The following is a 16,268-nucleotide window of genomic DNA, read 5'->3' as shown; positions in this document are numbered from 1 at the left end:
TCCCTCTCCCTCGGCTCCCTTCTGCATGACAAGCCTCAGGACATCATTCGTTTCTTTGATAAGACTACAAGACCACACTTGGGGAAATTAGCTTTAGAACAGAGGCCTTGCTGAAAGGTTGTCCAAAGACAGAATTTAAGCACCAGATGTCATTAAAATCTTATTGGCTCACTTGAAATTAAGGCAATGAAAACTTACAGTGTATTTCCACTTGGTTCCAGCTGAGGGTCCAGGGTGCCGGTGCCTAGGGCAGAGCCTCACTCTGTACAGAGGGATGGGAGCCGGCAGGGCAGGGGAAGCCAGGCCAGGGACGCTGCAGAGGAAGCAATGTCCCTCGCCTTTGGCTGCTTACAAACTTCTTAGTTGTGGAGAACAGAGGCCATGCAGCACCCTGGTGTGAATTATTTTTCTGAGAACCTAGACTGCCAGAAACAATTATATTTCTTTTGCTTTGCTGCCCACCACCTTGGGACTGGCTAGTAGGTTCATTCATGCAACAGTTCATTAAGCAGTTCCTGTATTCATGGCTTACATTTACTGAGCACTTACTATGTGCCAGGCACTGTTAGCACTTTATGGGTATTAACTCATTTATGCTTCAAAACAGCCCTATGCGGCTGGTTGCAGTGGTTCACGCCTATAATCCTAGCACTCTGGGAGGCTGAGGCGGGAGGATCGCTCCAGGTCAGGAGTTCGAGACCAACCTGAGCAAGAGCGAGACCCCGTCTCTACTAAAAATAGAAAGAAATTATCTGGACAACTAAAAATATATAGAAAAAATTAGCCAGGCATGGTGGCGCATGCCTGTAGTCCCAGCTACTCGGGAGGCTGAGGCAGGGGGATCGCTTAACCCCAGGAGTTTGAGGTTGCTGTGAGCTAGGCTGACACCACGGCACTCTAGCCCAGGCAACAGAGTGAGACTCTGTCCCAAAAAAAAAAAAAAAAAAAAAAAAAAAAAAAAGAAAACAAACACCCAAAAAACAGCCCTGTGGTTGTAAGGATGACTTATCTGCATTTTATGGATGGAGAATTCAGGCTCTGAGAGACTAAAGGACTCCTCTAAGGTCACAAACCCAGGCAGTGTGACCCCAGTTCTGTGTTCTTAGCTACCAAGTTACCCATATCTCAGATACTGTGGAACCGATGGCCAAGTTGGGGAGGCAGATAACAAACAGTTACTGAAATCCAAGTTCAGCGACAACTGTGGTAAGTACTAACCAAAGGAACAGTTCGGGGTATCCGAATAAAAAGGGGCTCTTCAGTCTTAGCCAGGTGGAGGATGGCTGCTGTAGCAGGTCAGCCTTCCCAGAGGAAGCATCTTTCAAGGTGAAACCTGGTGCATGAGGAGGAGTCACCAGGTGAAGGGAAGGGGAGAGAGTGACCGGGGCAGCGGGAATGGCACACACTAAGGCCTGCAGTCAGGAAGGTGGCTGGCTCCCTGAAGTGAACTTGGGCCCCAGTGGCCGGAGTGTAGTACGTGGCAGAGGGGGCAGAGAGAGGTGGAGGAGGTGGGCAGAGCTGGATCCTGTGGGCCCTGCGCAACGGCAAGGACTTTAAATTGTATGTAAGCGTCATGGGAAGCCCCTGAGGCATTCTCAACAGGGATTGGCCTGACGGATCTGGGGTTTGAGAAGCCTGCTCTGGCCACCGTGTGCAGAAGGAATGCGGCGGGCAAGAAGAGAGGCCCGAGACCCACTAGGAGGTCGAGGTAGTGCCAGGTGAGAGACAGTGCTCAGCGGACAAGGTGATGACAGCGGGGTGGAGAGAAGTAGATGGATTCACCTTGAACTTAGGAGGTAGGTTGACAAGCTAGCGTAGGGACGAGGACTCTGAGACAAGACTAAGGAGAAAGGCCCTTGTCGCCTTCCCCAGCGCATTCTTTGCAAAGAGATTAAGCAGCTATACCCACCACGTGTCAGCCTGTGGTTTTTTTTTACTGGTACGTCTCTAGCCCCTAGAACAGAGCCTGTATTGAGCAGGTGTTCAATAAACATGTGTTTGCTTGAATTGAATGGAATGGAGAACTGGCGCCCAGGGTAGATGAAGGGAAAGATATTTAGGGAAGAAGAAAGGTATCAAAGGAGAAGGAACAGTCAGGAGAAGCAGAATACCAAGAATCCGGTTTCACAAGACCTGGGTGGTGGCAAGGCGGAGCGAGTTACCTGTCCATCCGGCCAGGCAGCAGCAGTGGCCTGTGACGGGATCGCAGCCATCCGCGTGGCTGCAGTCACAGCGTTCGCTGCAGTTCAGCCCGAATGTGCCATCCTGTGGAAAGAACCGGAGACAGAGGGGAAAAAAAATAATCAGACCTAGACTCCCAGAGGTTCACACATTTTTCTTGGATCTTGATGACAAAACCACGCCACAAGTACACAGGGATGCAGAGATTGGGGCTGGGGCACAGTGGGGACAGTTTTTGTAAGTTGGAAATCAGTGCAGACAGGAAGCCACGCCGAATTATTTGGCTGCATTAACAGGAGCAAGAGGTTTGGACAGAGGGAGGAGATAGATGGTCCTGCCCTACTTTTCAAGGCTCAAGTTCAGAGGCCTGTAATGATCAGTAAATAAAATGGTAAATGGAAATGTACTTTGCTAATCATAACACATTGATCCACATGAGGAATAACCGATTTATTCTTTGTTACTGGGGAAGGAGGCAGTAACCAACTACCTCCTTGTGTGTCACTGTATATCAAGAGCCTCATATCTCATTTCTCTCCATCCTCACAATGAGATAGTTCCATTATATTCCCACTTTGAAGATGAGAAACAGGGTTAGAGAGGTAACATGCTCAAGGTAACACAGTCACGATGTGGCAAAGCCAGGATTTGAGCCCAGGACTGCAGGACTCCAAAGCCCCCGCTCATTTAATAGTATCAGATCAGCCCCTTTCACTTATTTTTATCTTAGACCTACAAGACCCCATGATTAGGTCTGGGTGGCTGTTGCTGAAGAGCGCTGGCTTTAGTGCCCCCAACCCTGATCGTAAGAGCACAGGCTGTTGGAACCGGAAGGAAGCTCAGACAACGGCTATCAGGCAGCGGCCACTCTGATGCGTCAGCAAGGGCTGTCCTGCAGCACGGTGCTGTGACGGATTCTGAAGCTGCTCCTGAGCTCAGGTGAGAGTGCCAGAGGCAATGATGTTGACCAGGAGCAGCACGGGGAAAGTGGAGCCACATCACACACCTGCTGAGTATCTGCCATGCTATCGATGAGGGGTGCGGCTTAAAGTAGAAAAATGGCCACAGAAAGGTTAGGACTAGGACTGACCTGAATCTGGGCATCCCACCGCCTAGCCTAGGGCTCTTCTCTGTGCACCCCCGTGGACAAAATAGCCCCAGGGAAGGGGCACGAGGGGATGCTGGGCTCACCCTGTCCCTCCACTTCTGCTACTGCCTGCTCCCCCGCTACCCTGGCACTCACCGGGCAGGGCAGTTCGCAGGTGTCTCCCAGCCAGCCGGGGGCGCAGGAGCAGGAGCCGTCTGCGGGGCTGCAGGCCGCCCCGTTGGCACAGGTGCAGCTCTCGTTGCAGTTCAGGCCCCACGTCCCGCTGGGGCAGGGCAGAGTGCAGTCCAGGCCCTGCCACCCTGAGGGTTGAGAAGGGGGCTGTCACCTCTCCATCCAGGCCCAGCACAGCTTGCTTCCCCACTCCCCCCAGCTCTGGGCATCCCAGCCAACCACCGCTTCCCTGATGGCGGGGTTAGAACACACATTCCACACGCAGTTGGCTCAGAAATGCAGCAGGAGAGCTGGGGCTGGAACCCAGGCCTGCTGCCTCCTAGTTCTTACTTTTTTTTTTTTTACTGCAGGTAAATGATCTCACCTGGGACAGGCAACCAGCTCAGGTGGGGAGTGCTGTCTCTGCCAGCTCCCAGGGTGGAGTCAGGCAGCTTATCTCAGGGCCCTTTGTTTGGGGACAGGCTGGTTCTCCATTCGTAGGCTGGTTACTGGCCTCTGCCCACGGATCCATTTCTCCCCCTGTCCTGCTTGGTTCTGTCACAGGGGCTGACCTCTGCGGGCTGCACACCCCAGGGTCCCCCTCAGCTGGGCGCCAGGTGGGCCGCCAATGGGAGACCCGGCCCACAGGCTGCAGGGCGGGAGCAGGAGGGAGGCCAGGTGTGTCTCCTACCTCTTTCTCTGCCTTGGGCCTCCGTGGTGGTACAGTACTACCCTCCAATGTCCCAGCTCCCACCAGCGGGCCCGCACTTCCAGGTTCTGGGAACTCCACCTCCTCTTTTTGCCCCTCCAACCCTAGGAGTAGTAGCAGCTTCTCCCACAGGTGCTAGTGTCTGGGTTGCTCACCGTCCCATGTGCTCTTCAAACACCAGTGGCATGAATCCCCTTAGTATGTGCCTGCTGTCGAGGTTCATGGCATGGGTTCCCTTGCCTGGAACCTGACCACTAGAGGCTCCCTGACCCTGCCTGTGGGCAGGTGGGGCAGAGCCCCCTCAGCTGGCAGCCCACCCATGCAGGCAGTGTGCACACGTATGGGGGATGGGCGGGGGAGAGAGGGCACGTTACCTTCCTTGCAGGTGCAGGACCCATCCACTGGGGAGCAGGTGCCGCCGTTGTTACAGCTGCAGACGGACGAGCAGTTGGGGCCGTAGGTTCCTGCTGCACAGGGAACTGCACAGACCTCCCCCTGCAGCAGGAGGGGAGAATCTGGGCTCAGAGGTTGCCTGGTGCTGGCTGGCTGTGGTAGGCAGGGTAAGGGTCCCTGCCACAAGGCTGTCCGTGTGCTCATCCCTGCAACCTGTGAATATGTTACCTTACAAGGCAAAAGGGACTTCGCAGATGTGATTAAGGACCTTGAGATGGGGAGAACATCAGGGATTATCCAGACAGGACTGATAATAGCCACATGAGGCCTCAAAAGTAGAAGACGACCAAAGAAAGAAGGCAGGTCAGAGAGATTCGCCATGGGAAGTCCTACTCCTGCCTGTGTTGCCTGTGGAGACGGGGAAAGGGCCAGGGGCCACGGAAGGCAGGGGTCTCAAGAAGCTGGGATCGACCCCTTTACAGCCATTGAGAAAATGGGACCTCGGTCCTACAACCACAGGACCTGAATTCTGCCAGCAACAAGAATGAGCAGGAAACAGATTCTTCCCTAAAGCTTCCAGAAGGGAACGCAGCCCCCGACATCTCGATTTCAGTCTCAGGAAACCCATACCAGACTTCTGACCCACAGAGCTGTAAGATAGTAAGTTTGTGTTGCTTTAAGCCACTAAGTTGGTGGCAGTTTTTTTATAGCAGCAATAGAAAACTAATACAGGCCGGGCGCGGTGGCTCACACCTGTAATCCTAGCACTCTGGGAGGCTGAGACGAGCGGATTGTTTGAGCTCAGGAGTTTGAGACCAGCCTGAGCAAGAGCAAGACCCCGTCTCTACTAAAAATAGAAAGAAATTATATGGACAGCTAAAATATATATAGAAAAATTAGCTGGGCATGGTGGCGCATGCCTGTAGTCCCAGCTACTCGGGAGGCTGAGACAGGAGGATCCCTTGAGCTCAGGAGTTTGAGGTTGCTGTGAGCTAGGCTGACGCCACGGCACTCACTCTAGCCTGGGCAACAGAGTGAGACTCTGTCTCAAAAAAAAAAAAAAAAAAAAAGGGAAAACTAATACAGTTGCCTTTACCGGTTGGTGGAGCAGTCGGGCCTCCAGACCACAGCCCTAGGAAACTCCACCCCAGAGTCTGTATTAGATCCAAGCAGCATTGAACTTAACCCTTTGCCTCCCAATCTTATTTCATTCTCACCACCTCTGACACGAATAGTAACACCCTATCCCCGTTTGCCTGAAGCTCAGAGTCGTTACGTGGGATGCTTATCGAGTGCTTTCTCAGCACCGTGCACACAGCATCTCATCTAATTCTCACAACACTCTCAGGAGATGCAAACTACTCTCTCAGCGTTGCTCCCACTTAACGTATAAGAGAAGGTAGGTAACTCAGCCAAGGCCACAGAGCTAAAAGTGGTGGCTCTCTGTTGGAACCCAGGCTGGCTGCCTCACCGTTACCTGGTGTCATACACCGGCTTCCCTGGAGAGCGTTCTCTGAGACGGAGATGAGTGAGCTGTAACCCCGTCAGGGGGAGAGGAGAGGACGGGGCAGGGAAGGTGAACTGAGGTGCAGGTGCAGCCGCCGCTGCTGCTGACCTGCCAGGAAGCACCAGAGCCAGGACGACCCTCAACGTTGTCCCGATGGGGGAAAGGGAGGGAACGCTTTTATACCCCATCAATCACCGGCCGTCCGATGTCTCGGGGAGGGGGCGTGCCTCCCCAGGTGAGTCGGCTGTGTTTGACTGACAGCGATTTCTGTAGAGGGGCTCAGCTGGGAGCAGCTAACTCTCTGGCAGCTGGGGAGGAACAAGCCCACAGTGCTGCAGGGCGAATCCGGGTGGCACACTACAGTGCCCACTGTGCCAGGAGGCAGGTGTGCTACTAGCACCAGGAAGGAGGTCGGAGCGGGGGCAAGTCAGGGTAGGGGGACCAGGAATGGGGGCTCCAGAGGCCTTCAGTGGTGGGCGCATTCAGTTTATCAGAGAAGAGCAGGGTAAACGCCATTCAGGTGGGAAGGGGCGTGGACAAGACTGAGGAGGAGTGTGAGAGCGGGAATGTTCCAGCAGCAACTGAAGGGAAGAGCTTGTGTAGGGAGGCGTGTAGGTATTTAAAGGGACTGGGAGCCTAGATTGCCAGGTAAGGGAGTTGGGCTTTCTTCCTGGGTCCCCAGGGCATGCTCAGAACCCAGGACGGGGCTGTCTGCCCTGGGGTACGTGGTCACTGGATGTGGAATTCCCACTGTTGCCCCTAGGGGGTGTCTGCAGCCAGCTTCTCAGGCCTCGTACCTACACTTAAGTGGGAATGGGACACAGGGAAGAGCTTGGGCCAGAAGACCAGAGCTTGTCTGGGCCCCACTGGCTGGGTGACACTGGGTAGGCACTGCCCCTCCGGGCCACAGTTCCAGCACCTGCAAAATGACAGCTCGGAGTAAAGGAGCTCACCTCCCAACTCTAAGCACCCAGGCATCTGGCTTCACCCCCGTGTAGGCCACAGAGACACCCGAGGGTGTGGGCCTTTGGCCAAGGAGAGGCCCCTCTCCAGCCCTCTCTGTTTGTGTCCCACCTGTGCAGGTCAGGTAGGAGCACCTAGGGCGTGCAGAGTCCCTTCCCAGGAGGCCCGTGGTTCCTCTCTCTCCCCTGCCAGGCCCCAGCAGGCCTGACTGGCTGGAGTCTGTCAGCTTTCCATTACCCAGAAAACTCTAATTTCTCCAAGCCTGTAAATAGCCCATAGGCACCTATTTGAGCTCTGGGGGCTTTGGCCTGGGTGCAAACCGCAGACTTAGTGTATGTCTTTCTCTGCGGGAGTTTGCTTTCAAAGAGAAGGGGTTTTCTCCCAGCGTCCTCGTGAGTGTCCCCAGGCAGGAGGCCTCCAGTCACCCGTGGGCGGGGCTGTGGGCCTGCCGTTGGGGCCCAGAGAGGACGCCTCAGGCCCTGCTCCACAGTGCAGAGTGCCCGGCGGGAACTACGGCTCCCGGAGTGCTGCGTGGGGACACCGTGCTGTCCCACAGAAGCCCTGGTCTGCCGGGAGCTCTCGAGCTGGGGTTGGCCTTGGTCTTCACAGCAGCCCCGGGAAGCCACCAAGCTGAGAGGGGTTTCTGCTTCCCAGAGAAGGAAAGGGAGAATCAGAGAGGGGCAATGACTTATCCACGGCCCCATGGTGAGGGGAAAAGAATCAGATCTTCCTTCCTGGGAGCAGAGGGCGGACTCTGGCACCTGGTGCACCTCAGTGCCTGGTGCCACCGTGCATTCACTATGTCACCTTGCACAGCTTACCAAACCCCTCTGAGCCTCAGTTCCTGTATCTGTAAAATGGGAAGAATAATGTTCCTACCTCACAGGATTGTTAAGAGGATCAGATATTATCTGTGAAGCAGTAGGAACAGTGCCTGGGGGGTAGAAGGCTCTACGACAGCTGTTATCAGTGCAGACAGCATCTCTCAGGAGGAGTTGAAGCAGAAGGGAGCTCTGGAGGAGAGATCCGTTCCTCACTCAACGAATGCCGGCCCGCTGGAGAGGAGGCGGGTGCTCACAGGGGGTGGGGATCCTGACCCCCTCAGTTACCTTCCTGTCACCTCCCCACAGCTGACACAGGCTGGGACTTTCACCATCACACACCAAGGGCATGGTCTTGGGGACAGGATGACCACTCCCTGAGGGCCACCATGTGCCAGGCGCTGTTCCAAACACATTCCTTTTGTTAGCTCCTAATAGCAAAAAGTCCAAATGGGGAAGTGGACAGTTTCTGAAGTGCACAACTCTGCCCTGAAGGAATGTCACCTGAGTACAGCTAACTTTGAGCACTCTCCTCATCTACCTCACTGTCCTGACCCCCAGGGTGCAGTCTGAATGCATACTTGTTTTTTTGGTTTTTACAGAAGGGATCTTGCTCTGTTGTCCAGCCTGGAGTGCAGTGGCATGATCATAGCTCACTGCAGCCTCGAACTCCTGAACTCCTGGGTGCAAGTGATCCTCCTGTATCAGTCTCCTGAGTAGCAGGGACTACAGGCATGCATCACCACACCAAGATAATTTTTTCCCATTTTTTTAGAGATAGGATCCCACTATGTTTCCCAGGCTGATCTCAAACTCCTGGCCCAAAGTCACTGAGATTAGAGGCATGAGCCATCATGCCCGGCTTTGAATACTTGGTTCTAACATCTCAACAAGCACAAGTACTAACAGTTAAACTTTTTGTTCAAATTCCCTACCTTCTAGCCTCTAATCTGAGGGTTAGGAGTAGTCTGTAGTTGACAGGCAGGTCTCTGGTGATTGACATTCACAGAAGCCAATAATCGGCCTATCTCAGGTTAGACTATTAGCCCTGCCCACCTCAGGGCGTCCCCTGGTCCAAGGTCTGGTGATGTCTCCTCGATCTAGGGGCCACTAGCAGGCCTTAATTGTGATGGTCTGTGTGTACGGTGTCTGAGTCTACATGGGTGTTTATGTGTACATGAGCTTAGGCAGTCAGAGCATACACCTGTGTGTTTCTGTGTGCATTTGTCTCTTGTGTATCTGTTTACACATCCATGTAGATTTGGGTATAAGTTTGTGACTCCTTCTTCATCTTTCCTCCTGGGTGTCTTCCCTGACACCCCTGCCCTGCCCTGGTGGGAATTAGTGCACACAGCAACCACCACCCCAGCTCACGGGGGGCGTGCTTGGCTCACGTGCCTACCTCTGCCCTGGGGCCAGGAGCTCGGGGAGCTGGATCTGCTTTCGTTCATGTCTAGATGCTCAGGGCCGGGGACCCTGCTGGTACATAATGGGCCCTGAACAAACGTGTAACAGAAATGAGATGTCTGTGTGTGCGTGCTGGCGTCCACCGTGGGCAGAAGCGGAAGGACTGGGCACTCTCCGTATGCTTTCTCACATGCCAGGCGATTCACAGATGTTTGCCGAGGGGCCAGCTCTGAGCCAGCCGTGCTGTAGGGTCCAGGGGCGCAGAGGAGCCTGGGGCCCAGTCTCTGTTCCCGGGCAACCCCCAGGCAGTGGCCACACAGGCACATTCACGCCTGTGTCCAGATGTGCTTATTTGTCCACGTATTTACTGTCTGTCTCCCCCAGTGAGACGAGAAGCTTCACGAGAACAGGGACCTTATCTGTCTGGGTTGCCCCAGGGTCCCTAGCTCAGTACCCAGAACGGAGCATAGGAATTCTGTAAATAATGTTACAGAAATGAGTGAGGGGCCTTTGTAGGCTGGGTTCAGGGGCTCTCATCATACTCAGGAAGCGGAATATTGTGTGGTTTAAGGAAGAGGCCCCTCCTAACCACCCTGCCTCTGAGCCCCCGGGGGCGCCTGCGGAAGGGAGAGCCCGGGCTGTGGTCCCTTGCCTCGCCCCACCACCCCCTGCCTACTCTGCCTGCCAGGCTGAAGGGGAGAAGCATGGCCAGAAAACCACCCTGTTGGCTCTAGAACATCCTCTCAGGGACTCAGGGCCCTCCAGGCCGAAGAGGACCTTAGAGATGATCCAACCCACTGGGAGGCAAAGAGGGCCACAGGGCAGAGCTGCGACTTGCAGGGCTCCCAGGGGACTGGCTGCAGGGTCCGTGTCTCATCCACCACCTGTCCCCAGCCAGTGCCTGGCCCAGACCGGCCCTGAGTTCACATCTGCTGCTCTTTTCACACCTTGGGGAAAAGGACAGGAGGAGAACCAGGGTCCTGAGCTCAGATCAGAGGTCAAGTTGACGTAAACATTTGGTATCTCATGTGCTTTGTGTAGCCTGGCACCTCCGCCCACTCCCCCAGCCAGGCCTGTCCCCGAGGGTCCCTTATTGAGGCTGTTCCCCAAGATTGCTAACCAGAATTCCTGCATATCTTACTGCTGGAAGGCAGTCTTCTCTTCTGATAGCCTCATGCTAATGCTGGGTCATATACAGGACTTGGTTTGTTTCTTTCTTTCTTTCTTTCTTCTTTCTTTCATCTATTAGAGACAGAGTCTCTCTCTGTTGCCTGGGCTGGAGTGCAGTGGTGTTATCCTAGCTTACTGCAGACTCTAACTCCTGGGCTCAAGCGATCCTCCTGCCTCAGCCTCCGGAGTAGCTGGGACTACAGGTGTGCACCACCACAACCAGCTAATTTTTTTATTTTTCATAGAGACAGGGTCTTGCTATGTTGTTCAGGTTGGTCTCAAACTCCTGGCCTCAAGTGATCCTCCTGCCTTGGCCTCCCAAAGTGCTTGCATTACAGCTACCACGTCCAGCCCTTGGGCTTGGTTTCTTTATCAATCATCTGTAGCTATTGAAATCAATCAATCTCCCCAACTTTTCACCACTAAGCACCCTTTTTAATATCCCTCCCCTACAAAGCCCTCTCAGCTGGAAGGATGTTGCTCTCAGTCTGCACTGGCGTCCAAGGCCAGCCGTGTATTGAACAGGTACGATTTGGCCAGCGACCACATGCCATGTGACTCTGGTGGCAACATCTTCTACACCAACCATGACCTAGAAATTCCTATGATGTCACCTATGACCAATCAGAGCTTCTGATCAGCACATACTAACCTGGGATATCTCATAGAGTTAATTTAATTTAATGCTAATTAAAAGCAAAAAAAAAAAAAAAAAGAAACCCTTGGTGTTTTAGTTAGCTTTGTCACAGGCAATATAGGGTTTCCTGTAGGTTTTGTGAAATGTTCAAAACAGCTCTTGGCAAGCTGCTGCAGCCTTTGCAGGTGTCTAGCTGGGAGCCACTGGCTGTGCCATCTCTAAGTGCCCTTTAGCTCTGACTCTCTGAGTATCTTCTTGCCTGGATTGGGAGTCTTAACCCAAAGGAGCAAGGAATAGTGGGAATGCAGGGACAGGGACTGGGAGCCCTCCCGGGCCTCTGAGAATCATACCAGCTGGGTAGCCACCTACTCTGCTAATGCATGGCCTGGGCCTGGTCACACACCCTCCCTAACGATGAGTAGACAGCCCATAATACCTGAGCTGGAAGGGACATGGGGAATCACCTGGTCCTGCTACTTTGTTTTAGAGGTGAGGAAACAGGCTGAGAGAGGAAAAGTGACTTGTCCAAGATCACACAGCCAATGCGAGGCAGACACAGGTTTGGAACTTGAATCTCCCAGCTCCCAGTTCGATCACAGGACGTGAACAGCCCAAGCGTGGTGAAATTTGGGGTTAGCCTGTGCCGTCCCTGTTCGAACAGACAGTGCACTCGTCACCTAAGCACAGAGCAGGACGTCGCAGAACATGGCCTGGATCTTGAGCGAGCACCACCTACCAAGCCCAGACGCTCTGACCCTTTCTCAGCGCCTGGAAGTTGATGCCTGGGTATTTTTCAATCCTCGTCCATCCCCATCTCATCCCCTCCACCCACACCACCCACAGGCGCAGATCCCGGAGCTTCTGCGGAAAGATGCCTGCCAGTCCTGCTTAGCGTCCTCACCCTGTGACTGCAGGATGGATGAGAAGCCTTCCTCCCATCCAAAGGCCCGTTAATTATAGATGCAGCGTTGGCTATTAACATCTTGAACTTGATTTGAAAGAGCTACTGACGAAGAACCCTTGGAGCTGGTCCCGCTAAAGAGATGCCAGTCTCTCCTCCACCTCCCACCTGCCTCCCTGCACAACATGGCGGCAGTGCAGGCGCCGACCTCGCTGGGTAATGAGTTATACGTTCTATTAAATTTGTTTCAAATGTTGTTTATTGAATTTTCTCCCCTACAATGTGCTGCTTTGTAGTTTGGCCCTGTTTGGGAAAATTAATCAACAGCTGGGCTTCTCAGGTTGGTCATCCGCCTTCCTTGCAGTGGGCAGGAGGTTAATGAGTATTTCGGGGAGGAGGAGGAGGAGGAGGATGGAACGTGGTTGACCCTCCCTCGCACAAAAGGGGGAGGCAATTGTGCGAGTGCATCTCTGAGTCCTCTCAAATACGCTCTGTGGGTAGGAGGCCGTGTAAACGGGATGGAACCGGGTTCTCCAGATCCAGATCCAGGCCGAGGTGGCACGTGCCTGCCAGCAGAGAGGAGCCCGGGACCAGCAATCAGGGAAGTCGCCCTGGCCCACCTGTGCTTTGCTGGAGGAGCAGTGATGGTTCGAGGCAAGCAAGGGCCCTCGAACCATCACCTGGGGTCAGAGAACTTGGGTTTACATGAGGCAAAAGCACTAGCCCAAGGCGACTTGGCCTCACTCATTCATCCGTTCAGTCTGTGAGCGTTTATTGAGCATCTGTGATAGGCCAGATACCGTGATCGGCCCTCGGTCTGGCTGCCACTACACTAGACTAGATGTGACCTAAGGTCTCTTTCAGCCCCCGTACTCTTTAACTCTCCCCCACTCCTCCCGCTTCCAGAGCAGGTTTCCCCGTTAGCCCCTCCTTTGTGGCACTCACCACAATTGTAATAGAATAATCATTAAGAAAACAATGAGCTCTTACTCACTAGATTGTAAGTTACATGAGAGTGAGGACTGGGTCGGTTTGGTTCCACCCTTTGGCTCTGGCCCTTGGCCCGGTGCCTTGCTCGTAGTCCACACTCAGTGCGTGCGTGCTGAATTAACCCAGACATTCGGGAAATGTTTCTTAAGTGGCAGTGTGTGTCAGACACGTGCCAGGCCGGGCAGACACGGTGAGCCCGTCTCTACTGTCCAGTGGCTGGAGGGGTGAGGCACAGATGAGGCTGTGGCACAGGCCAGTCTCCTCCCTACTTCAGATGTTCTGCAGGCAGCCTGCGGTGGCCTTCCGGACCCTCTGGTTGCTTCTGTTCCCCTCTCTCCTACTATTACTGGAATTCCAGGGCCACCAGTGGGGGCTGCTTTGGGTGTGCAATGTCACATCGATGCTAGCAGTGCACATGTGTCGTGTGCTTTCCTGTGTACAAAACCCCTTGCCGGGCAAGTGCCTGCTCCTTGCCAAGAAGAATGCCAGCCCTGAGCTGCTGCACTCCCTCACCCACCTGTCACCCCCGACTCCCAGCTCTGAGGGCTGGGACAGAGGGACGCCCAGGTCGGGAGCCTCATCTGTGATTTTCCGGGGAGAAAGAGTGACACGTGGCCCACATGGCAAAAAGAGAATAGCCTGACCAAGTGCCAGCCACAGCGCCCTCTCCAATGCGAGCAAACCTCGCTGGACCTAATTAGTGCGTGACTGATAAAGCAGCAACCGACAGCAGATGCGTGCGGGGGGGAAAAGAAACTCTGCATAAGGCAGGAGGAGCAGAGAGCTGGAGGGATGAGAGGGAGAAAGGGATGGAGGCCACTTGTCATATCCATCCCCCACCGCTGCCTCCCTGTGCTGAGGAGGGGATGTCCCGAGCCTGTGGGGCTGAGTCATTCTGTCTGGTTCCCATGGAGAGGGAAGAAGGATAAAGGTTAGGACTGGAAGCCCCTGGAACATTCACTCTCACCTATGTCTGTCCAAAATGAATAGGCTGCCAGTGACCTGAGGCTACTCTGTACAGTTGTGTAAGGCGTGCACTGCACAACCCCAGAGGTGCCCTTCAAATGACAATCATAGATTTATGTATATATTACTTCAGTTTTCTGGCAGATGTCAGTAAAGTGTCTTGAGGAAGGGTACTTTTTCTCATTTGCGTAGATATGCTATCTGGCTCTGGTCCCTCAAGAAGCCGCTCTGAAGGTGCACAGACACCTTCTGACGGTTCCCAGACAGACACTGAGACAGTTCAGGGAGACCTGAGGGGTTGTGGCCAAGGAAGGACATTTGGGATCACGTTCAGGCTGTGCCACTCACTGGCTGTGTGACCTGGGGTGTTCCTGGGGACTCAGCTGCAGTTCTGTTAAAACAAAGTTTTTTCCTCCTCTGCTTCAATGCCCTTGACCCACCTGTAGCCCCTTCCCTTTCTCTAACTATTCTCTTTCCTGAAGTCCCTCCCGGGTTCAGAGAGGGCATTCCTGGCTAACAAGGGCTTACTGAGCAAACTCTCGAGAGGCGTGTATATATCAGGAGACGGCTGTGCAGGGCGTGTGCATGACGGACAAGCCCCTGGGGAGGTGGGGACCAGGCTGGGGCAGGACTCCGGGCCTCACCACTGACCACATCCCGTCCCCCTCCAGACAGGCTGACCCACCCCTCGTGCTGGCGATGCACAGACAGGAGGAACAGAACTCAGATTTCTCACCACGCCCTTGGCGCCAGGCCTGAGCCAGGCACTTTTTTTCCTCTTATCTCCTTTTGCTGCGTAACAGCCCCGCAGGGAAGAAATCACCTTCCTAGAGAGAGAACCACCCCAGAGAGAGAGGCCGAACCAGGCTGGAGCTATCAGTTTGCTCCGAGTCACACCACGGGGAAGAGGCCGAGTGATTCCAAAGCCCGAGCTCTGTCCCCTAGGCCGGGCTGCCCTGACTGGAGAGGGGCCGGGAGTGACGGGAACCCAAGTGTCCTGAGCACCTGCGATGTGCCGGGCCCTGTACCGGGTGCCTGTCACGTGTGATTTCACTGTCTTCTCTCCTGCGTGTTTGCTGTTAAATGCATGCTGGCGACGGAGGCAGAAAAGGCTAAGCGAGCCTTGTGGTGGGAACTCTCAGGGCACGTTGGGATGGAGGCTCCCAAAGCACAGAAGGCTTCGAAAGTCTAAGGGATAAAGCTGAGAGGGTGGAATAACAGGCAGTGGGAGCGAGAGGTAGCAGTAACGTTATCACAGCTGGTCACAGCAATGACGATGTGTGGATGTGTGCCGGGGCGGCAGGATGCTGTCAGCGCCCCACATGCAGGCAGGCCCTGCCGTATTTAAAAGGGAAGAGCTTTCTGTGACAGCTTCAGCTCCCCACTCTGGCCTCATCTCCCTGCCCTGCGTCCCCGGGGCTGAGCCCTGTCCCCAGCTCTTGCCCTCCCTGAGGGGCCGGGGCTGCTTCCAGACACACAGGATCAGGGCGTCTCTCACGCCTCCTGGGCCCTGCTCCCTCTGGGAACAGAATGAAGCTTCTCTGCGAAGGCTGGGCCTGAATCTTCAGGGGTTTCTGGGCAAACATTGACAACATATGGCCCTAATCACTCTGCCTCAGGTTTCATGGTTTCTTTGGTGGTTTTTAAAAAAAATCTTGGCATTTTTAAGTGCCAAAAAAACATGGCCTCTAACCTTCTGGGAAAGCCTGCGTTGGGCATCAGGGGAGGTCTTCCTGAGCACGTAGAGGAGCATGTGCCGGGGACAGGTGGGTGACTCAGTGCTCCAGCCTGTTTTGGGAGCCCCCTCCCCTAAAGGCAGCAGCTGACCCCTCCTCTCTGCCTGAGAGTCCAGACTGGCAAATCCAATTGCTTATCAATTGCTGAATCATTAAAAAAACAACGATAAACTGAGTGCAAGGAAAGCCCAGAAGTTCAACCTGAGAGGCGTTCCCTTGGAAGGAGCAAGGAGGGTGGGTGGGGAAGGTGCCTCTCCTGTACCCCCGGTCCTTCCTCCCATGCCCACACTCTGGGTCTTTATAAGCTGGTTTCCTCCAGACTGTTCTGGCTCTGGAGGGTCCGCAGCCAAGCTCTCAAGGAGTGTGCCTCGGCATGGGAGCAGGGCCTGGAATGTGCTCCCCACTTAAGGCACCTAGGCTCGGGCGTGGCACTGGGCAGGGTCGGCTTGATGGGAGCTCCGATCACAACCCCCTGCAGGAAAGGACAGAGCTGGCTTTTGACCTGGGCCAGACCTGGCTTGGGGCTGTGGGCCCAGGGAAGAGAGGGGAACAGGCCCCTGAGGGGGTGTCCTGGGAGCAGTGAGAGGGAGGGGCTCGCCCTGGGCTGGGGCATGCTGAGATGCTCCAGG

The 16,268-nt window shown here is 54.5% G+C and overlaps 1 protein-coding gene across 10 annotated transcripts in view; it reads right to left on the bottom strand.

The window, feature by feature from the left end:
- The window catches only part of MEGF11 (multiple EGF like domains 11), a 340,068-nt gene that overhangs the window by 30,550 nt on the left and 293,250 nt on the right, over nt 1-16,268 (bottom strand). For all 10 annotated transcript variants that reach the window (XR_011231486.1, XR_011231484.1, XR_011231485.1 and 7 more), the window contains 3 exons: nt 4,523-4,643; nt 3,425-3,588; nt 2,163-2,265 (listed from right to left, as the gene is read on the bottom strand). Coding sequence is in view for 7 of the 10 variants with exons in the window: in XM_069458609.1 (XP_069314710.1) it covers nt 2,163-2,265; nt 3,425-3,588; nt 4,523-4,643 (388 nt within the window). In the remaining 3 variants the exon portion in view is untranslated. The remainder of the gene's footprint in view (nt 1-2,162; nt 2,266-3,424; nt 3,589-4,522; nt 4,644-16,268) is intronic.

The sequence above is a fragment of the Eulemur rufifrons genome, chromosome 2 (genome assembly GCF_041146395.1).
Source record: "Eulemur rufifrons isolate Redbay chromosome 2, OSU_ERuf_1, whole genome shotgun sequence".
In the NCBI taxonomy this organism is placed as follows: Eukaryota; Metazoa; Chordata; class Mammalia; order Primates; family Lemuridae; genus Eulemur; species Eulemur rufifrons.
Note: the sequence above shows the minus strand (reverse complement) of the source record. Positions and strands in the feature narration are given on the sequence as shown.